Below are 22,269 nucleotides of genomic sequence, written 5' to 3'. Positions count from 1 at the left end.
GTGTTCCGGCTTCGGATGCACCCGCCCTGACCGTCCGATCTGCGCGTCCGAAAGGAATCCGCAGATTTTACGGATCTAGTACTTTCAAGATAGGACAAATAAAGACAAGAACTTTTTCATGTTATTATTCATCGACTTATATAAGTTGTACCAAACCATTTTCTTATTTTCTTTTATATATATAATATATATATATATATATATATATATTACTTTTATCTCTCCTACGGCCCACATCTCATCACCTAAACACTCCCCCATCAATCCCCACCCCTATTTGCTTATCTCTCTCTCTCTCTCTCTATATATGTCTCTTGTGGTATTGTGAGAGCTCTTATCACTACTGCATTACTTTTTATGTTTAGTACTATTATTACGACAATATAGCACAAGCGAAGAGCAAACGAAGAGAGAGAGAGAGAGAGAGAGAGTAGTACTAGTGGTGGACGGTGGAGATTTACTAACCGATCGCAAGTGGACGGGGGCGATGGGGCACCGCTGGTCGATCAAGACGGCGGCGGCGGCGGGGGCGGGGGCGGTGTGGACGGCCGTGATGCTCTGCTTCGCGGGCCCGACGATCGTCGGATTCGCCGCGGCCGCGGCGCCGCGCGTTCGCGCAGCGGTGGTGGCGTGGCTGGCGCCGCCCTACCTCTACCTCGTCGTCAACGCCATCATCCTCTCCATCGCCGCCTCCTCCCGCTTCCGCGCCGCCCCCTCGGGATCCGATCCCGATCCCGATCCCGATTCTGCGGCGGCGGAGATCGCTGTAGCCGCGGTGGGCGAGGTGGCGGAGGTGGAGGAGGAGGTGGTAGTGGAGAGGGAGAGGGAGAGGGAGAGGGAGAGGGAGAAGGTGNTACAGTGAAAGGTAGAATATTTTTTAAAAAATAAACATTCAAATTTAAACTAGACTATTTAAACTTATCTTGTTATCAAGTAGCTACTGTCAAATTTACATTGTATTACCCATTAAAAATTCTCAACTCAGCAACCACCTTATACTATAGCTAGGTAAATAATAATGAATAATTATATAATTCGGTAGATGGATAGCTCAAATATTTTATAATAATATATTTAACCGTGTGGATTATTAATTTGCATTCACCGTCACCACAATTAACGTGGAAGTAAATGTCCTCATTTACTTTTAGTAAAAATATCCTAACCCTATGTCTAAATATAAGTTTACTAATCTTTCGTTAATTAATTATTCTGCAGCTCTTCATGATCATGTGTTCCGGCTTCGGATGCACCCGCCCTGACCGTCCGATCTGCGCGTCCGAAAGGAATCCGCAGATTTTACGGATCTAGTACTTTCAAGATAGGACAAATAAAGACAAGAACTTTTTCATGTTATTATTCATCGACTTATATAAGTTGTACCAAACCATTTTCATATATTACTTTTATCTCTCCTACCGAGAGTGGTGACGTGTCAGAGGAGACAGAGCGGTGAGATCCTACGGCCCACATCTCATCACCTAAACACTCCCCCATCAATCCCCACCCCTATTTGCTTATCTCTCTCTCTCTCTCTCTATATATGTCTCTTGTGGTATTGTGAGAGCTCTTATCACTACTGCATTACTTTTTATGTTTAGTACTATTATTACGACAATATAGCACAAGCGAAGAGCAAACGAAGAGAGAGAGAGAGAGAGAGAGAGTAGTACTAGTGGTGGACGGTGGAGATTTACTAACCGATCGCAAGTGGACGGGGGCGATGGGGCACCGCTGGTCGATCAAGACGGCGGCGGCGGCGGGGGCGGGGGCGGTGTGGACGGCCGTGATGCTCTGCTTCGCGGGCCCGACGATCGTCGGATTCGCCGCGGCCGCGGCGCCGCGCGTTCGCGCAGCGGTGGTGGCGTGGCTGGCGCCGCCCTACCTCTACCTCGTCGTCAACGCCATCATCCTCTCCATCGCCGCCTCCTCCCGCTTCCGCGCCGCCCCCTCGGGATCCGATCCCGATCCCGATCCCGATTCTGCGGCGGCGGAGATCGCTGTAGCCGCGGTGGGCGAGGTGGCGGAGGTGGAGGAGGAGGTGGTAGTGGAGAGGGAGAGGGAGAGGGAGAGGGAGAGGGAGAAGGTGGAGACGAGGGAGGAAAAGGAGGAGGAGATGGTGAGGGAGAAGCCGCTCTTTTCTGTTAGACTCGGCCACCAAAACCGTAGGAGCTCGAAGAAGCCCGCCTCCAGTTCCGAAGGTATCAGAGACAAATTCTAGAATGTATTTATTTAAAAATAACCAAATAATAATAATAATAATAATAATAAGAGAGCAATTAGCTCATGCATGATCATATATATAAATTTTTATTTTTAACATATACTCATGAGGGAGGGTGCAACGTGTGCTAATTTCAAGCAGCAGGGAAGGCGCTGCGGGTGGCGCGGCCGCGGCGGGTGGAGACGCTGGAGAGCACGTGGCGGACGATCACGGAAGGTCGGGCGGTGCCGCTGGCGCGCCACCTCAGGAAATCCGATACGTGGGAGGTGCGCGGCGGCCGCAGCGGCAACGTCGACGAATCTCCGCTGGAGCCGCCGCCGATGCGGAAGGCGGAGACGTTCCACGAGAGAGGCGGAAGGGGATCAGGAGAAGGCGCGGGGAGCGACGGAGGCGGAGGGAAGGTGAGGAGGGAGCCTTCGCTGGGGCAGGAGGAGCTCAACAGGAGGGTGGAGGCGTTCATAAACAAGTTCAATGAGGATATGAGGCTGCAGAGACAGGAGTCCTTGTTGCACTACATGCAGATGATCAACCAAGGTAGCCATTAAATCAAATAATTATAATTCATTAGTTAGTCGATGCTCAATTTGTTTATTTTGTAATTCGAATCATAATTGGTTGTAGTAAATAGTTATTAGAGTAGTTAATTAATTTGCCGAAGCTAAATGGTGGAGAAGAGAGGGAGGGCAAGAGCCAAGAGGAATGTTTGTTTGTTTGTAATTTTCTTTCCGTTAATTATTTGTTTGTTGGTTGGTTGGTTGGTTGGTTTTGAATCCTACTTGTCCAAATGAGTGTTGATTTATGGCACTCTATAAATTATAGGTAAGTCCTCGTCACTGATGTTACCAATTGAAACGAAAAAGAAAATAGGTTAAAGAAAAGTGCAGGAGTTTTTTTGTCCTTGTTCTAAACTGGAAAGTCAGAGAACGAGACATTTATGAGTTTCGCCGACTCCATTTCGCTCGTCATCCTACCGAAGTGGAGAGGCTAGCTTTTGTATAATTGCCCGTAAAAGTTTGGATAATTTTGTGACTTCGGTACTAGAATAAATGCAACGACTTTTCAGGAGTCACAGGTCACAGGTTAAACCTTCGAGATCCAAAAAAACAAAGAGATTTGGCATGGGAGAGGCCAATGCGAGAAAGAGAACAAAGAGGGACGAGAATGATGGGCGTTAGCACGGCCCAGCCTACTGTTAACAATAGCAAAAGTCGACCGCACTGTCCTACGCGGGCTCCGGACTCGCCGAAAGACTCCATATATCAAACAGAAACCAACTCTAATCTTTTTCAGCAGGAAATTTAATGTTTTGCGGGGAAAGAAAACCCCTTCTCATGTTTTCTTTGAAGTACTTGGAGAAAAAACAAAAAAAATGTTCGAGGATGAAGATTCGCAGACACCATAATCATATATGATAAGAACTCCTCAAAGAAACTAATTCATAATGGTGAGATGGTGAAAAGTACATTACTCTGTCTGATCCATAATTTTAACATTGCACTGAATTTACACATATGTGATACAATATTTCTCAGTTCTATTTCTGCTCCGACATAGACTAACGTACATCAAACAATGATGTGGGGTATAATGTTCAAAAGAACTAGCATCCAAATAAATCAATACAGGTTTTTTTTTAAAAAAAAAAAAGAGGAGGAAGAAATTGGAAAGGAAATCAACAGGGAGAGAAGATGGTAGCCAAACCCTTGTCAATCGTCATTTCAATGGGAGGGCCGTAAGCCATCAGATATTTTTGTTGGTTGCGGTGGTGGGATTTATCTCCTCTGGCGATCACCTCACCGTCGGAATCGATGACGCCGCCGTTGGTAGGGTCCTCCATGCGCTGACCCGGCTCTAACCGGAAGGCTTTCACCTATGAAATCATAAATCGAAGAAAATGTTAATTTTATCCAAATTTCCTATGCCGCAGAGGCTATTACGAAAGATGACAACTGCATGTAGGGAGTTTGAAGTCAGACAGCTTTATTTTGGTCTACAGACTGCTAGATCACTACAAATTGCCAAAGGAGCGTAAGATACCTTGAGATACATGACATACGGGGATTTGATATAACTACCATCACTCATCTTTAGCATCATACTCAAAAGTGCCGACTTTGGACAGTCTCTTACTATGATGACATCCAAGTAGCCATCCGAGAACTGCATCACAATTCAACAACATAATAAGATCATCTTCTTAATTGAAAGAAAGAAAAAAGGTAACATGATTGAGATTTGATAGTATCGCGTGCATTCGGACATAAAGTAGCATTTACAACGCCTTTATCCTCAAGCATAGAGTATATCAACATAACATTTCAAGAGAAAGAGCTATAGATGAAAGTGGGAGTTCAACATTTAGAGGGTCCGAAGTACAAAGTGGCGTTACCTTTGCTTCAGGTGCTGACATAAAATCTTCAGCGCACCAAGGTACATTGTTAACCCAAGCTGAAATGAATGGGCCATCGAGGGACCTCCACTCTGAATCTTCAAACTCAACCGACGGGCCATGGTAAGAACGACAGTAAGGCTTAGCATTATTTCTTTGGCCTTCCTGGGAGAGGTTGTCATCACTTTTTCGGACATCTACTTTCTTTAGTGGCTCTCCACATTCTTCATATCCCGGTGCGGGCACAAACTGAACACGTCCGCTGTACTTTCTCAAGTTCATTATGCGTACAAGAGCCTGCCAAAACAGATGTACGAAGTTAATTAGCACATTAGAGACCAGGGAGTGGTTTCTTGTAAATCCTGTCACTTCTTCATGCCTGGAATAATTTTTGTAACATAGAATACTTCGACTTGTAAATTTAGCTTCTAAATTTGATTTTTGTACATTACAGTAGACCTTTTCAGTGAAAGGGTGGAGAAAAACACACGCTGTATCATAATATATGTATCTAATACTCATACATACACTTATCAAGATAACTGTGGACTCAGCCCAAGAGATCGTAATATATGTTCTTTTTTCTCCCAAAACAGGGAAAGAAAGAAGCTAGAGAAAAGCTGGAAGTGATACACTTACATAAAATTCAAGGCGAGCGCTTCCCATCCACCTATACTTCTCTGACTCAATATCAATATCAGCCACAAGACCTGCAGTTTTTCACTTGATTTTTAGGCATACAAGCATTGAATCTTGCATTCTTCTTGAGCAGAAAACAAGAATGCAATTTCTAAAGTTATCATCAATCATATTATGTCATTAAATTCTTAAATATAGGAAGAGTGACTTTTTTAAACACCCCAAGTGAGCAACAGGACACTGAAAAACTTTGTTTCTCCTTGTGTGATAGTTGCGACATCAAGTGAGCGCTTGTGACCTGTATAACAGGAAATGAACACCTTAAGAACATGATACTGAGTAGAATTTCACTGTTCCACCACTAAATCAAAGCTAAATAAAAGATAAAGAAAAAGATAACCTCTGATAATTGCAAATACAGCGTTCGATACTGAGTATAATTCTCCAGCAGAATGAAGAAGAGATTTTGCCATGCCATTTCCTGTACCTGTAAGGAATGTTCCACATGAATAATCTGGCAACTAAGAGATTACTGTTGTTATGTTCATACATTTAATAGTTTATACTTTTTGAAGAGCAACATAGGCTACATGGCAGCTTGAAATGTTTCATATTTAAGCAGTTCATACCTGCTGGTATTACACCAAGTGGCATTTTTATTGCTGTTTCCCAGTCTTCTCTGTGCAGTAGACCATTAACTACCTATAAAAGAACATTGGATAGTAACAAATGATGACTTTCAAAAATTAAGATAATAACACATGAAGAGAAAGAGAAGAGAGAGCAATTAGATAAATCAAATAGAGTCATCATTGACATGGCTAGGACGGCAAAAAAATTAAAACACAATAGAAATTACTGGGACAGCTAAACAAGAAAAACTAGGCTGCTTGAGCTCATGTTACGTATGTTGTGTATTTGTATTTTTTGCAGGGACTCCAATATGAGTCAAACAACCAAGTGGGGCCCAACAGAGCCAATAATTCAAGTCCTTAAAGCAAGATGGTGTTCATGCATGACTCAGAACATAGTCAAACAACCAAGCAGGGCCTTGTAGGGCCATAATTGAGGTCATTAAGCAAGATCGTGTTAAAGCATGACTCAAAAGAAGCATAAGAAATTCCTAACAAAATGCCTAGTGACAAATATACAGAAAAGAGCAATAAGTTCCACATCTTCCTAATCCATAGCTGATCCATAGACAAAGAACTTTTGTCCCGCCAAAAAAAGAGTATAGAAATTTAGTACATTTTCTCAGGTTTCTAACCTTAAAAAGACATCAAAATTTTACTGGTTTGGACAAAGTCAACTTTCACAGCCAATGAAATCAAAACTTAAAAAGTCAATGGTTTCTTGGATGCTGATTCATGTACCCAAAAGTCCAGCCAACTTATTAAATGTACCATTTCAAATCCAATATGCATTGTGAAAATTAAATTGCTTACCTCGGCAAGAACACCATCTCCACTAACACAAACAATCCCATCATATTTTGAAATATCCAGTGAATATGCAATCTCCTGAGCATGGAGTTGATGCATTGTTTCTAATGCAGATAGAATTTGAAGAATTAGCATAGAGGAAATCAAACCTCGGAAAAATTGAGATAACAAGAACAGGGGAAAAAAGGGCACAAAAAAGGAGAAGGCCTGCAGAATCAACAACCTTTGACCGTATACAGAATACCAGCAGCATCAAGAAGAGATTTAACTTCAGCTTGGAAGATCTTGCTCCCACATTTCTTCCCACCAAACGGGTTTACAATGATAAAGAGATGCTTTGGCCTCCCTAAAGAAAAAAGGAGAGAGGACTCAGAAAAGAGAATCTTATGAATTTCATCGCAATTGCTGTGTGATCAAGCACATACTAGTAATCGTTTTTCTAACTGTAAGCACCCCATGGCATATATAAAGTAGTAAAAGAGCAATTCTAATTTGAAATTGTCAGATCATCTATTGTCAGCAAAATAAATGACTTCTAACAACAAGAAAAACAGGAGCATTTGTTTTCTCTTGTTTGAGGAATGTTGTATCAATTTAACTGCCGGTTTTGCATGGTGTTTTAACATTGCTAGGAAAGAAAAAAGGACTAAAAATATAGTCATAAGGAAACAACAAGCATACTTATTGATAAAAAAACATATAAAAATCGCATCTTTTGAATGACGCAAAGGTTGGATTTTGAGAGCCAAAACAAGTATATCAGTTCAAACAGATCCCACGGCCAACAAACTAACTAACTTAAATAGGTCCTAAGTAAGAATATTAGCTATTTTAAAAGTTCTCATCCAATTAATTTCTTTCGTCTTCAAGGAAAACAAGAAAAAGCAGCTCAAAAGTTTAAGCTAATATGCGGGCGGAGAAACTTGCATATTATACACAGATCAATTCACGAGTTACAAATAACTTCACATACTAAGTGCGACTAGCATGCAATTGATGCTCGAACCAGTATAGAAATTTAATCCGATATATACAGATGCCCAACTAAAATTGTTTTTTCTATAAAAAATTGGACAATTATTCTTAACACAGCGGAACTAACCTAGCGAATTGATGTGATCCGTTAACTTGTCGTTCCATCGCATCGCCGCCTCATCGGTGGGCATCTCGAAGACGTAATCCCTCCTCGCCCTCTTCCCGACCCTCTCCCCTTTCCCACACGCGACCCCCTCCGACTCCCCCACGAAAGCCCTAATCCTGATCAATCTACTCCCCTCCACCTCGATCCCCAACACCTCCTCCTCCAGCCCCACGCGCCGCTCCCCCCCGCCGCCGACGCCGACGCCGACGCCGCGCCACCGGAGAGCTCCATCGGCCCCCAGGGTCAGCTCCGCCGGAGCGCCGTTGAACCTAACGTTCTCCGTTAGGTTTAGAGTAAAGGTTGCGGTCTCTTCCTTCGCCGTCGCCATTCTCCGAAGCGTGCGGAGGAAGCTACAGCGAAAGCCCGGGTCAGAGGAAGAGGAAGAGGAAGAGGAAGAGGGCGGGGAATGGATTGGAAATATCCCGCCTTTAAATAAGGATAAATTGTATGATTAGTCCCTGTAGAATCCAATATTGCACTTTGGATCCTACACTGTACATCTGATCTCAATATCTCTCTACTCTCTTGTACATCTGATCTCAAACACCTTTCTTGGAGTGTATGAATAGCATTTACTTTTTCTCATGAATTAAAGTCAACTTTGAAGCGGGAGTGCATGGAAGATATCACATCACATTGGCCACAAAATTGGTCAACTTTTAGCTGCAGCAGCTCGCATGTGCTGCCATTTATTTAGAAAAAGAGTTGCGTATTTTTAATACTGACCTTATATATGTGAAATAATACAAAATTATAAAAAACTTCAGTTTCATACATTTGTATGTATTGCATACAGAGTAACGGAGGACAATACCAAAAAAAGAAGGATTTGTTCAAGACAGAGATTAATGTGATACTTAAATAAGAAGTTATAGGGACTTGTACTCAAACTGTTAGGCCTCTATTATCGCCCATTAATTATGACCAACCACTAAAATCAGGTTTCTGGTTAACTCATAACCATTGTACTAATTCAAGTCTGCTAGACTAAATTGGAACTTTTGTATGTTGTTAAGTAAAATTGTTTGGAGAAGAGAACTAACAACATTATCGTCTAACTTTGTAGTTTCATCATGTCAATTCAATGAAGTAAGAGGACTTTCTCCTTGGGAAAGCTACCTTTAATTAGTTGATAATATGATTTCCTCCACTAACTCGAACTTCTCACAAAAAATATTACTTTTTTTTTTTTTTCTTACAAAGTTTGAAGCCAAGATCATATATTACATATACTTTTTTAAACATCGGGGTTAATAACTAAGGCAACATTGACTCCACTGTCACATTCACCTATGTTTTCATTCCCCCAACAAATAACCAATATATATATATATATATATATATATATATATATATATATNTATATATATATATATATATATATATATATATATATATATATATATATATATATGGCATGTAGATGTGTTGATTTTGAATTTTTTTTTTTCACTCGCCATATTTGATTAAAATAAAAATAAATAGATCCGTTAATGTTACTGTTGTTTTATAATTAGTTAAAGTGCATGAAAAATGTTGAAGGTGAGTGACACTATCCAATAAAATCGGAAGAATGATTCATAATGATGAATCATCATTAACAAATGAGCATACATGATCTCCACTCCATTGTTGTTTAATAATAATAATAATAATAATAATATTAGTAGATGGTGTGGCGAACCAAATTTCGACGAAATGTAGCTAACTTCTCCCCCATTTATTAAAATGTTCACAATAATTCTGATGATAGTTTTAAATATTATTTATTAGAATTTTGATTATTATTTGAACGAACGATTAGATTGTGCCGGAGCACTCGTAGAAGGGTGTTACGGTAATTTCAGTTCCACTGAAGTCGTTGTTTGGAACGTTGGTGCTGCACTGCAGCCGGTCGCATCCAGCGGTTTAAACTGAGCTCCGAAGCGACAACTCGAACAAAAAGTCACCAACTTTCAAACAATTAACGAAATTGCCCTCCACCTCAAAAGACACCCAAACGACGAGTTATCCTCTAGACGTAAATTGGATAATGTTGGAGGGTATAAATATAATAATCTTTTTTAGGGTCGTCCGAGTTTTTCCAATTAAATAATTGTTCTAAGAAACGAAAAGGGCGGGTGGGGCCCTCATGCAGAAATTTGAATTTTGGGCGAAGCAAGCCCTAGATTTTCCCTTCAAAGGGAGCGGTTTTAGTCCCCACCTCTCCAACGCTCATCAACAAAGTTTTGGTAAGTAGGGATTTATGTTCAATCCCCCACTGTATCCTATTAATCCCCATTGCTCTTTTCTTCTCCGCATCAGAGGCTGTTTTGTTGCCACCTTTCGACTTAGATCGCAGCTTTTTCAGTTGCTCTGATCGATTCCAAGCTTCAGCAGGTGATCTAAGTTCGGATCTTTACTACTGTAGGAGAAATTGCTGTTCTTATTCTTAAATCACGGTTTGGAGTGAAAAAGTTCAAATTTTTGGCATTGGAAACTCGATCGATTCAGTAATTTGGTGTTTTTGGATTGCTCAGGGTGTTATTGTTTGGGGATGATGTTGTCGGCTGCGCCAAATCCAGTGGCTCATTTGGTGGCTAGAAGCTCATTGGAGGTAATGCTGGACACCTTGAGGCAGAGGGATGAGCAGCCGAAGGATTTGCCGCCGGCGTTGCCGGCCCGGCCCACCTCGAGAGGTCGCTTGCCCTCTTCTAGGAGGTCTTTGCCGATCGGGCTTAAGCTCGATATGAGTTCTTCGCCCAAAATGTTCCTCGTGGAGTCCACGAAGAAGGAAGAGAGCATTGGGGAACAAAGTCCGAAGAAAGGAAAGGAAGTGGTTTTCAGAAGTGGGATTTTCGGAAACAAGAGGATTTGTAAAGTGGATGAGGGAGAAGAATCTCCTTATGCTAAGAAGATGGAGACTGAAAAGTGCGAGGAGAGGGTGGAGGAGGAAAACAGTGAGGAGCCTCCCGCCGTTCCCTCTCCTTTGGAAGTTCCGATCGAGGGGAAGTTGGGTAGTGCTGACACTATAGATTCTGTTCTAAAGAAGGTAATGGGATTTTCCGCGCCCTCCTCTATTTCATCTTGGGTATGTTTCATAAGTAAAATGGTCTTTTGTTAGCTATTCCGAAATGAAAAGTCTGCGCTGGTGGCTTTGATTTTTAGACGGATGCAAAATTGCATATGCATTTTACATTATAGAAATGCTGCTTCAATATCTTAACTGTAGAAGGATGTAAACAGGCTCTTAGAAAAACTAGGAAGATTAATTGGTGCTCATATTCATTTGGTTGGCCGTGTTAAAAGTTACCATAAGAAGCGTTTGCACCACTACATCCTATACTGTTTGTCTTCTATTATTTGGTCACTTTCTGTGTAGCTAGCAGATGTTCTGTTTTTTTGCTGAATTGTGGTTTATATGCTCAGTGTGAGTTATCTTATATCCGGTATGAGAAATCCAGATATCTAAATTTTCATACCCATGTTTGATTTTGAACAATTTGGTTTAGTATTTTCATGGGTCTTGGTTTATTTTATCCCAGAAGCTACGAGTCTGGTGTCGGCTTCCAGATGCCAAGTGGGAGTTGGGGAAGATTCAGTCATTCTCAGGAGATGAAGCTCTTATTTCTCTATCTGATGGCAAAGTGAAGTTTTAACTGCAACTTTCAGCATAAAGCATTATATTAAATTGCTTCTAAATGCTAATTTAAGCTTTTTCTGCATAGGTTTTAACAGTTTGCTTGGATAATCTCTTACCTGCAAACCCGAATATCCTTGATGGCGTGGATGATCTTATACAGCTCAGTTACTTAAACGAACCTTCAGTTCTTCACAATCTTCAGTTTAGATATTCACGCGATTTGGTTTATGTAAGCACTTTTTCCCAAGGCTTTTCTTCTTGTAGGTTCTCACCGTTCAATTTATGCATTTTTGTTTTTTTTTTTTTTACCTGCTACTCTTCTATTTCTTTTGTAGACAAGAGCAGGACCTGTTTTGGTTGCAATTAATCCGTTTAAAGAGGTGGCCCTTTATGGAAAAGATTTCATCACAGCCTACAGGAAGAATCTTATGGACAGTCCACATGTCTATGCAGTAGCAGATACTGCTTTCAATGAAATGATGAAAGGTTCCTTTTTTTTTTTTTTGTTGATAACTGTGGATTATAATGCTCCTTTAAGATGGTATAGAGTTGGTATTGAAACATTTCTGATATATAATTACTTAACGTGCAGATGGAGTGAATCAATCTATCATCATAAGGTATAACCATTTCTCAGCAATGATTTTGGTTCCTTGCTGTCTTTTTAGCTACATGATTTTTCCTTTCTTTTGGAAATTTGTAGTGGTGAGAGTGGAGCAGGAAAAACTGAGACAGCAAAAATAGCAATGCAATACTTAGCTGCTCTTGGGGGTGGCAGTGGAATTGAATATGAAGTCCTGCAGACTAGTTTAGTTCTAGAGTCGTTTGGTAATGCAAAAACATCTAGAAATGACAACTCAAGCAGATTTGTGAGTTTTACCAATCATAACTTGAACTTGCCGAACTATATAAGATCTCCAGATATTGTCTTAGTAATTTTATAGTAATCGTTCTCTTTGATGTGATGCAGGGGAAGCTGACTGAGATACATTTTTGTGCAACTGGAAAAATATGTGGTGCCAAAATCCGGACATGTAATATTTGTATTGCTTCTGTGGAGTTATAATATTTGAATTGTTCTTAGATAATCTTCTATAATATAAATTAACAAATTTCTTTTTTTTTCTTGTTCCTTGAACTACATACGCTATCCAGTCCTACTTGAAAAGGTATAAAAACTCAAAACTATTCTCAATGACTTATGCTATATGTGAGTTTTCAAAGTTTAAGGAATCTTCTTTCTTGTAAGCAGTCAAGGGTTGTTCAAAGGGCTTCCGGAGAAAGGTCATATCATGTTTTCTATCAACTTTGTGCCGGAGCTCCTCTTTTTCTTAAAGGTAGTCGTACTTTTCTATATGCCTCTCCTTGTTTTTATCTGGGAGTGTGGGGAGGGGCTGCATTTCACTATCTAAATGTAGTGATCAGATCAAAAACAAAAAAAAGGAAAGATATATGTCTATTAGCTTTTTGTGGTTTTAGCATTTCTTTTCATTTAGTTATTATTTAGTAAAATTTGTGGCTATGAACATGTAGTTCTAAAGGCATCATGTGGTTTCCTGATATAAACTGATTATTCATCTATATTGCAGAGAAGCTGAATCTAAAGGCTGCCAGCAAATATGAATATCTGAAACAGAGTGATTGTTTGACAATTGATGCTGTTGATGACGCTAAAAGATTTCATATGTTGATGGTAATTTCAGGAAACTGTTCTCTTTTGACCAAGAGTATACTTGGGACTATCCATGTTGATCTTTTGTTTCTTTTTTCACTATATTTCTTTCTCCGTACTACGTTTTTCAGGAAGCCTTGGAAATCGTCCAAATATCCAAGGAAGATCAAATGAAAGCATTTTCCATGCTTGCAGCAATCTTGTGGCTGGGAAATATTACCTTTTCAGTAATAGATAATGAAAGCCATGTGGAAGTTGTTTCAAGTGAAGGTATTCCTCTGTTTTATTATTGAATCTATTTTAACGGTTTTAATTTTTTCAAATATCTCCCTTATGCTTTTTTAACACTTATTTTATCCTTCTCCACTCTTCATATATTGTAAAATGTTCCATATCATATTTGATTTAGCTAATATAACAATACTAGACATAAGTTAATTCACTTGTGTATATGAAACAGCATATTGATGCTAATCTAATATCTTCGCAATAAAATTTGCTGGTTTGTTATTTTTCCCATTGCTAGCATGCCTCCTTTTTTTTTGAAATTTAAGGCAATTTAACTCGGAATTCTTTTTACAGGTCTAGCTAATGCTGCAAAATTGCTGGGCTGTGAAGTTCCTGACTTGATGGTAGCTTTATCAACTCGCAACATACGAGCAGGCAATGATAATATTGTCCAAAAGCTTACATTAACTCAGGTATGTGGTTATCTTATGCTTCATAATTCATTTCATTGTCTAAGCAATTAAGTTTTGTTTTGGGCATCCTCAGTTTCATTTATTTGTTTATTTTTGGCAGGCCATTGACGGTAGGGATGCACTAGCAAAGTCGATTTATTCGAACTTATTCGACTGGCTTGTTGAGCAAATCAATAAGTCACTTGAAGTAGGCAAAAACCATACGGGAAATTCCATATGCATTTTGGATATTTACGGGTTCGAATCCTTTCATGTACGGATATTTTTTATGTTGTTTGATTGAATTCTTCTTTTGTCGATCAAGTTTTCCCGTTGAACAACAATCTTTGCTACCGCAGAAGAACGGATTTGAGCAGTTCTGCATAAACTATGCCAATGAAAGGTTACAACAGCACTTTAATCGCCATCTTTTCAAACTTGAACAAGAGGTAGGAATCTCCTTAAATCTTTAACATTGTTGATACACTTTCTTACTAATAACATAATATTTTGGCATCACACTTTGCATTGATGTTGTTCACATATTCTTCTTTTTTCAGGAATACACTGGGGATGGAATTGATTGGACGAATGTTGATTTCGTGGATAACAATGATTGTCTAAATCTCTTCGAAAAGGTACATCTTGTACAGCCCCTGCTGATCTTACTGGCAATAGATTTGTATATCTTGTTTAGTATCTACTGGAGCCCATGCAGAATCTCATGGTGCTTCATGCTTACGAGTCCAAGTTTGGAGAGTTTCATCTACTAAAATTTTATGGCCTGAGCATTAATTTTGTTTCTCTTTTGTTTGAAATTAACTAACAAACTGCAGGATTAACTTTTGCTGGTTTAATTTAGAGTTTGCCAATGAACTGACATAAAAAAAAAAAAAAACAATCTGTACCCTACTTGTCTAACTATAACTTCTGCAGGGCGAAGCACAAACCATAGGAATACACTCCATAATTTTCAATTGATGTTTAAATGCTGCAAAGCACAACACGTAAGAAAGTCACAATTGGCTTTAAACTCTGATTCACAAGGTGGCCCTAACAATGCTGTCAATAGGATTAAGAGGCATATCCCTTTCTTCATTCACTTTTCTTTCCCATATAGAATCACTGTATGGGTAGTAAATTTGTTTTTAACCTTATGTCCATGTTTGCTTATGCTGAATACAGATTTGAAATGTATATATCTTCATTTTCCTGTATATATACAAATTCGGTTGACAGACACTTGTACTTAAATGTACGGCTAAACAAAGAATATCACTATTACTTCCAAGAATAGGATCTTTTGGATAGAAAAAAAGCTATATTCACATGAAAATGTTAAGACACGAGTGTTACTGTAAATAAGTGTTGCCAAAGATGCTTAACTGTAGACATATAGCATGCATTGTATCAGAAAAATGGTCAGGAGGATCAAACCATGCTATTTTATTTTATGCTAGTCATTCTGAAACCATTGACTGTCCTTTCCATTTTTTGCATCTTGATATATGTAGCCGATGATAATTTGGTTTTCTTTTTCTAACAGAAACCTCTAGGCCTGTTGTCTTTGTTGGATGAAGAGTCTACATTCCCCAAGGCAACTGATCTGACCTTTGCTAAAAAGCTTAAGCAGCACTTGAGTGGTAATCCCTGCTTTAAGGGGGAAAGTAATGGTGCTTTTAGGGTTTCTCATTATGCTGGAGAGGTCAGTCATTTTGTGGTCTTTACTCCTGAATAATTCTGTTACTTAGCTTTTTATTATTGTTTCATGGTCATTTAATCATGCTACACAAATTACCATCATCATTTTGTTTGTAAATTTAAGAGGCAAACCCATAATCCTACTTCCAGCTGTTCAAGCTTTTCTTAAAGATGAAGACCACATAATAATTGCAAAAATATATATTTGAATCTCCATTTGGAAAATTTTCCTAACTAATGAGTAATGATTTTAAGTGGCCTCAAGAGACTGGATTTAAAACTATAGCATTTCAATGAATGATTTGAAAATATCTGTAATGCAATGCATTAATTTATCTGCCAATAACTTCTGGTGATAATAAAATGATCCGGTTGTCTTTTAATTTGGATACATCTTATATTGCATTTTCATAAATTAACAGTATTGGTGGTGCCAGGTAATCTACAACACAAGTGGTTTTCTGGAGAAGAATAGAGATCCATTGCATTTGGATTCTATCCAGCTACTCTTTTCATGCAGTAGTGAACTTCCAAAGTTATTTGCCTCTCGCATACTTGATCAATCTCAGAAGAAATCGGGTTCTTCTCGACAACGAACTGCCGACTTACAGAAACAAAGTGTAGGGACAAATTTCAAGGTAGTTTAAACATGTGATGAATAATGGTAGATGCCATCTATTTGTTAGTCTCTGCTAGTCAAATGGATTTTGTGTAGTTCTACTGCTCTTGTTTATCTTATTTATCTGTTGAATGGTTCTAGGCTCAACTATTTAAGCTGATGCAAAGGTTAGAGGACACCACTCCTTACTTCATTCGATGCATTAAACCAAATAGTAAGCAGCATCCGGGCATGTACGAGTATGATCTTGTATTACAACAGCTTAGATGCTGTGGCGTACTGGAAGTTGTTCGAATATCTAGGGCTGGCTACCCAACTAGGATGACACATCAGCAATTTGCAGAAAGGTAGTTACTGTTTCCCTTTAGATTATCAAAGATGTAATATCCTTGTCAAGATAAATTTACTTTCGTAACCAGCAAAACTAAGATATGATACCTTTGTAAAATCTGAGTTATGGCATATGCCCTTGAAAGTGCAGTTCCATTCAAAAAATACCCTTATCTTAAGTTGAGGAGCCACCCAATTCATGGGAAATGCCGGTTTTGTATTAGAAAATTTTTTTCTAAGAGGGAAATGCTTGTAAGTACAAGAGTATTTTGCAAGAAATAAGTTATTGGAGGGCATATGTGATGAAAATTCAGGCATTCACAGATATAAAAAGCAACTGGATAATTTTGCTGGGGTATTTATGTCTTTTTATGTTCCTGCAATTTTGTATGACTTAGATTTTTTTTTTTTGGGTTACTAGATATGGATTTCTTCTCTTAGAGAACGTAGCTTCTCAGGATCCACTCAGCATTTCAATTGCTACACTGCAGCAGTTTAATGTCCCTCCTGAGATGTATCAAGTTGGTTACACAAAGTTATTTTTCCGCACTGGACAGGTAAAAAAACTTCTCTTTCCTTCTCTTATTCGTACTTCATCTATTTAGGTTCCACATTGTTATGCATCATCAATAGGTACATGATTCTTTCTCAGTGTTGGATGTTCTTTAGTCTGCATTTAAATGGTTTACATTGAACTTACTGGTTTACCATTAAAAGGGCTAATTTTGAGCTTATTTCTCTGTTTCTTCGGTCGTGTCTCTTCCATTTTGAGAATATTTTACTCATATTTTTATGCTCAATATCTGTTTTCTTTTTTGCCTCTCTTGATTGCTTTTATTGTTTTTTGTTAATTATTTGACAGGTTGCTGCACTGGAAGATGCCAGGAATCGAGCATTCCAAGGGATTATTTGGGCTCAGAAATCCTTCCGTCGTCTTCAAGCTCATCGCTATTATCTAGGACTCAAAATAGGAGCTACTACTTTGCAGTCCTGTAATGCTTCTTTGCCATTTCCTAGTATGCATTTTTTTTTCCCCCAAAGAATGCATGTTAAGAAACCTTCTAGTGAACCTGATAACTACAAGTAGATATTTAGTTGACTTGAAAATCAATATAGCATGAAGACTTCTCATTTTCGTGGAAAATTTCACTTGAAAGTGTTCTGTCTGCCAGAACCCTCTAGAGCTAAAATTAGACACTTGAGCTTTTCTCCACTCTCCTTGTCCCAGAAATTTTTTTCCCCTTAACAGGAAAGGAAGTACCACTTACTTGCATCTGCTGGATCCAACACTACCATTTCACATTATTATATTTGTGCTTTTGTTTCTGTCATTTTCCGTAAGCTTTTCAGAACATGAGGTCACTCTTATTGAGGAGAACTTATGCAGATGTATTTTCAGAAAAAATAAGATGAAATTTGTTCCTCAAGGATTTCACCTAATATTGCTAGTCTGGAATGTGTTGTGCAGTTGTAAGAGGTGAAAAAGCACGGCTCAAATTTTATCTCTTGTTAAAGAGGTGGAGGGCAGCTATTCTTATACAAAAACACGTTAGGAGGTGGATTATGAAGACAAAGTTTGATGATCAGCAAAAGGATGTTATTCTTTTACAGTCAGGTAAAGCTGACGTGTCTTGTAAGAATATATTTTTGTCATTTAATTGCAGATATTTAGACCTCACTCATTTTTCATCTGCAGTGATTCGTGGGTATTTGGCAAGGAAGCAATATACAGTTGTACAAAATTGTGAGGTTTCAAAACTCAATCATGTGCAACTTACAACGGTTGCAGACAAAAATCCTGAACGAATCAAGGTTCTCCATGTGAGTTTTTACTAAAAAAGAAAAGGATTTTATTGTACTTTTGACATGTTATCTCTTTAAGCTATGTGATTTCGGTTAAAAGGTAAAGATGCATTGTAAGCTGTTTATTTTATTAGAACTTAGGTTTTTAGGCAATCGAAGGGTTTCAGATAAGAGAAATATTTAATGGCAGGAAAAGAGCAAGGAGCATCCTCAGGTGGACCCTTCAATTCTAGCTGAACTGCAGCGGCGAGTTTTGAGAGCAGAAGCAGCATTAAGAGAGAAGGAAGAGGAGAATTCTATCTTAAAACAGCAACTCCAACAATACGAGCAGAGGTGGTCGGGTTATGAGGCAAAGATGCAGTCAATGGAAGAGATGTGGCAGAAACAGCTCACTTCTTTACAGGTAGATGTCTATTGTTGTCCGTAGTATTTGCCTTTTCTCTGGTATTTATTATTAGACAGTAGATCCTAGTAATAAATATTAGCTGGAAAAAGTACTGATGTTATTCATCTAGAATCTTCTATTAATGTCACATTTATTCCTGAAACAAATAGAAGGTATATACATAGAAGAAATGAAGGTTTTGAAGCACGATTTATGAAAATTTATATTTGATACATGTAGCTATATAGGGAATATATGTACGTATCTATATTGACTATCACACATAGTGCATCTCTTTCTAATTTCTTTTGAAAATCTTTTCTATACCCTAAACCTGTGCTTCATTAGAAAATGAGAATTTTATCAATATTACAATTTGCAGCTGAGCCTTGCTGTGGCTAAAAAGAGCCTTGCTTCTGATAATTTGCCGACTCAACAACATGGAAAGACCGATGATGCCTCGCCGATTAACCATTATTACGAATCTGAAGATACAATGTCTGTTGATTTTCGCACGCCCGAAAGCACACCTATGAAAGAACCCAACAGTTCTGAACGCGGAGTAATGAGAACTCCTGATGATGGAGCCCATAGTGCAGTTAGCTACCTCGTGAAGGAATTTGAGCATAGGAAACAAGTCTTCGAGGATGATGCCGGGTTCCTTGTTGCAGTGAAATCAGGCCAAGTGGGCTTGGACATAAGCCCGGACGAAGAGCTTCGGAAACTAAAAGCCCGGTTTGCTGCCTGGAAGAAAGAATATAAAGGTCGGTTAAGGGAGACGAAGGCGGCACTTCACAAACTTAACTCTCACGAGGAGAAAACACGCAAAAGATGGTGGGGAAAGAGGTCTACGAAATGAATCAAATAATTTATAATCTGATGTCTTTCCTAGATTGTGGCTGTTTCCAGTTTGCCAGGGCAAAACTTGGATTGTTTAGGTTGAGGCATGAAATGAGGGATTATTCATATTTATCCCTTTATAGCAGAGCAGGCATATATGCATATTCCCGGTAATCCTAACTCTTCTAAGCACTCTGCGGAGCATTGTATATCTTCAAATATTTTTCCCCCTTTTCAAAGGATAAATAAGAAAAAAGGGGGAAAAAAAGAGAGATGTTCAGTCCTTATCCGCGATGTATGGAATGGTGCAGGTGTAAGCATTGTACATGAGGAGTTTTTGAAGGAAAAGGAACTCAATTATCCAATGTATCAACATTATTACCATTTTATTGTTTTGCTTGGGGAAGTTAATTTCACTTGTTTGCGCGGCATGACTTTGAAAAATATTTTCCCTAATTACGTGTTTACAAGATATTAGCCTTAAATGCCGAAGGTTTTCTGTGATAGTTTGTGATTCTCTCAGGTCAGTAGCTAGTAATCAAACCATGGTTGTTGAAGTGCAATGCATGTGAGATAACACAGATCAACAGTAAAGCAGCTCTTTTAAAGGAGCCCAAAGAATTTCGAGTCACATGATAAGGATGAATAATAATACACTCCATTACAGGTACATTGGATTCGTTCAACTCTTTCAATCCCTAACTTAGACAATCATATATACTCTACAAACAGCTGCTCCAATTTTCAGAAACAGTTCATCAGCTAATGCCTTCAGGAGAAAATCAAGACCCAGGAGCAAACTTGGTAGCATAGACCCATGCATTGTTCGCAACAGGGTTTTCGAGATGATCCAAGAGGTTCTCCAATGGACCCTTGCCGGTCACGATGGCCTGCACGAAGAACCCGAACATGGAGAACATCGCGAGCCGTCCGTTCTTGATCTCCTTGACCTTAAGCTCAGCAAATGTGGCTGGGTCGTCGGCGAGACCAAGGGGGTCGAAGTATTGGCCACCAGGGTAGAGGTCATTGCCTTCTCCGACGCCGGGGAGGCCGTTGATGCGGTAGCCCTCAACAAGGCCCATGAGAACAACCTGGAACCCGAGGACCGCAAGGATGCTCTGAGCATGGACAAGGTTGGGGTTACCGAGATAGTCGAGGCCACCTTCTGAGAAGATTTGCGCTCCGGCCTTGAACCACACGGGCTCCTTGAAGTCCACGCGCACCCATTTCTCAAGCACTTCAGGGGTGATGCAGCCGAGCGCGCCCAGCATTGCCCATCGACCGTGGATCACCTAGGAGTGGACAAAGTATAAGGTAATCTCTATTTTCAGTGCCTGCTTTGCTTGGCTTTTAGAATAGCTTTTCTTCCGAAACAACAGTTGTATGTTTGGCAAATAAAAGGCCGTGAGCTTTTACTTTGGCCAGAAGTTAAAGCATTCATGAATGCTCGTTGTGAGCACTTCTGCAAAAGCTCCAATTGGATTGGATTAGTTACCTCGAGGGCTCGGTTCCTAGCGAATGCCTCGGGGTCAGCAGAGAGTCCGGCGGTGTCCCATCCGTAGTCACCGGGGAATTCTCCGGTTAGGTAGGACGGGGTCTGAGCTGAGAACGGACCCAGGTACTTGACGCGGTCCGGTCCGTACCACAGCTCATTTCCCTAAATCCATTCAGATAGAGGATCAGTAACTCAAATTCCACCTTCTATAACTACTAGTAAGGAAAAAAGAAAAAAAGAAACAAATAATAACCTAAAACTTGGAACTCAATTACCATGGTGAACTTGCCATTTCCCATAGAGACTACATCTTTAATGGTGTTGGCGGCACGCGATTGGCCGAGGAAGGGGGAGGGGCTGACGACGGTGGTGGCGCGGGAGGAGGCTGCGGCCATTATCGTCGACGCCATTGGTTTCCGGGCTTCTTGGTTTCGAGGCTTGTTGTGCTCTCCTCCTCAGGTGGGGGATTTTTAGTTCGTGCAGGTGGTTGGCAAAATTGTGATGGTGGTCTTTCTCTTTGTAGTTCTGTAAGGGGAGCAGAGAGAAAGGGAAGGGTGGAGGGAGTGGTGGTGATTGGAGAAGAGATTGGGAGGTGGAGATTTTTTGGATTTGGTTTGGACCAATAGGGAGGCTCCTTTGGATATGGTGCATTGCCAGGTCATCTCCTTCCTATCTTTCTGTTATCTTAGGCCACTACCCTTCCTTACTGGGCCATAGCTTCTTTTTTCCTTTTCTTTAATTTTTATTTTTTTCCTTGGGGTTGTATGTTAGAGTTTTTATTAAGGTAATCACTTGCCTTGAGCCAAATATCACTGGAACAACTTTTGTTCAGAAAGCAACAAAGAAGTTAACTCTCTATATATCTGAAAATACTTGAAAATTTTATTTGGCCTGTTTGACTAAATAGCTTCTTAATTTGCCCTGTGAAGTAAAAAACTTAAAAGAAACTAATTATTTGGCTAACAAAAGGTCTTGAAATTATTGGGACAATGCACAAGCCTAAATTGTGCAATTGAAAATTATTGGGACAATGTGGCCGCATTGCCAAGGGGAAGCTACACCTCATTAAAGCTGACTAGCTCACCACATCAAACCCTTCAATTGCTTATTTAGTGTATCTTATCATTCAAGAGAGTATGCTTCCCAAAAGAGATGCCATTATGAACCAAGATACCTGACTAGTTCACCAAAGAGAGAGTATATAAAAGAGAATTAAGAAAAGATTGTCCCCATTTGTTACGAAGAAAAAATCATCAAAGGTCAGATGTATTGCCTAGTAGTAGCAGA

General features: G+C 39.6%; 4 protein-coding genes across 4 annotated transcripts; 2 read left to right on the top strand and 2 right to left on the bottom strand.

Annotated features, from left to right (window-relative positions):
• On the top strand, positions 337 to 3,070 carry LOC109714843. The gene is made up of 3 exons (XM_020239551.1): positions 337 to 820; positions 1,568 to 2,201; positions 2,366 to 3,070. Exons 1-3 carry the CDS (start codon positions 488 to 490, stop codon positions 2,767 to 2,769), a joined length of 1,371 nt encoding a protein of 456 aa, XP_020095140.1. The 5' UTR covers positions 337 to 487; the 3' UTR covers positions 2,770 to 3,070.
• On the bottom strand, positions 3,670 to 8,402 carry LOC109714894 (sphingosine kinase 1-like). Its single transcript, XM_020239623.1, has 10 exons — positions 7,797 to 8,402; positions 6,918 to 7,040; positions 6,698 to 6,798; positions 5,882 to 5,954; positions 5,653 to 5,739; positions 5,473 to 5,550; positions 5,253 to 5,323; positions 4,614 to 4,910; positions 4,262 to 4,384; positions 3,670 to 4,094 (listed from the first exon to the last, which is right to left on the bottom strand). The coding sequence occupies exons 1-10, from the start codon at positions 8,161 to 8,163 to the stop codon at positions 3,897 to 3,899; spliced, it is 1,518 nt and encodes a 505-aa protein (XP_020095212.1). The 5' UTR covers positions 8,164 to 8,402; the 3' UTR covers positions 3,670 to 3,896.
• Positions 9,976 to 19,903, top strand: LOC109715035 (myosin-1). The gene is made up of 26 exons (XM_020239820.1): positions 9,976 to 10,066; positions 10,140 to 10,214; positions 10,355 to 10,866; positions 11,360 to 11,461; positions 11,543 to 11,686; positions 11,793 to 11,943; positions 12,050 to 12,077; positions 12,161 to 12,326; positions 12,428 to 12,491; positions 12,613 to 12,626; positions 12,710 to 12,794; positions 13,047 to 13,150; positions 13,261 to 13,399; positions 13,712 to 13,830; positions 13,931 to 14,083; positions 14,169 to 14,258; positions 14,370 to 14,447; positions 15,356 to 15,514; positions 15,948 to 16,148; positions 16,271 to 16,476; positions 16,881 to 17,016; positions 17,322 to 17,451; positions 17,928 to 18,074; positions 18,156 to 18,280; positions 18,453 to 18,665; positions 19,030 to 19,903. Exons 3-26 carry the CDS (start codon positions 10,372 to 10,374, stop codon positions 19,504 to 19,506), a joined length of 3,726 nt encoding a protein of 1,241 aa, XP_020095409.1. The 5' UTR covers positions 9,976 to 10,066; positions 10,140 to 10,214; positions 10,355 to 10,371; the 3' UTR covers positions 19,507 to 19,903.
• LOC109715037 (chlorophyll a-b binding protein 13, chloroplastic) lies at positions 20,071 to 21,506 on the bottom strand. Its single transcript, XM_020239823.1, has 3 exons — positions 21,258 to 21,506; positions 20,983 to 21,144; positions 20,071 to 20,779 (listed from the first exon to the last, which is right to left on the bottom strand). The coding sequence occupies exons 1-3, from the start codon at positions 21,390 to 21,392 to the stop codon at positions 20,270 to 20,272; spliced, it is 807 nt and encodes a 268-aa protein (XP_020095412.1). The 5' UTR covers positions 21,393 to 21,506; the 3' UTR covers positions 20,071 to 20,269.

Source organism: Ananas comosus, linkage group 9 (genome assembly GCF_001540865.1).
Source record: "Ananas comosus cultivar F153 linkage group 9, ASM154086v1, whole genome shotgun sequence".
Lineage (NCBI taxonomy): Eukaryota > Viridiplantae > Streptophyta > Magnoliopsida > Poales > Bromeliaceae > Ananas > Ananas comosus.
The sequence above is the reverse complement of the archived record's forward strand: the minus strand, read 5'-3'. Positions and strand labels throughout refer to the sequence as shown.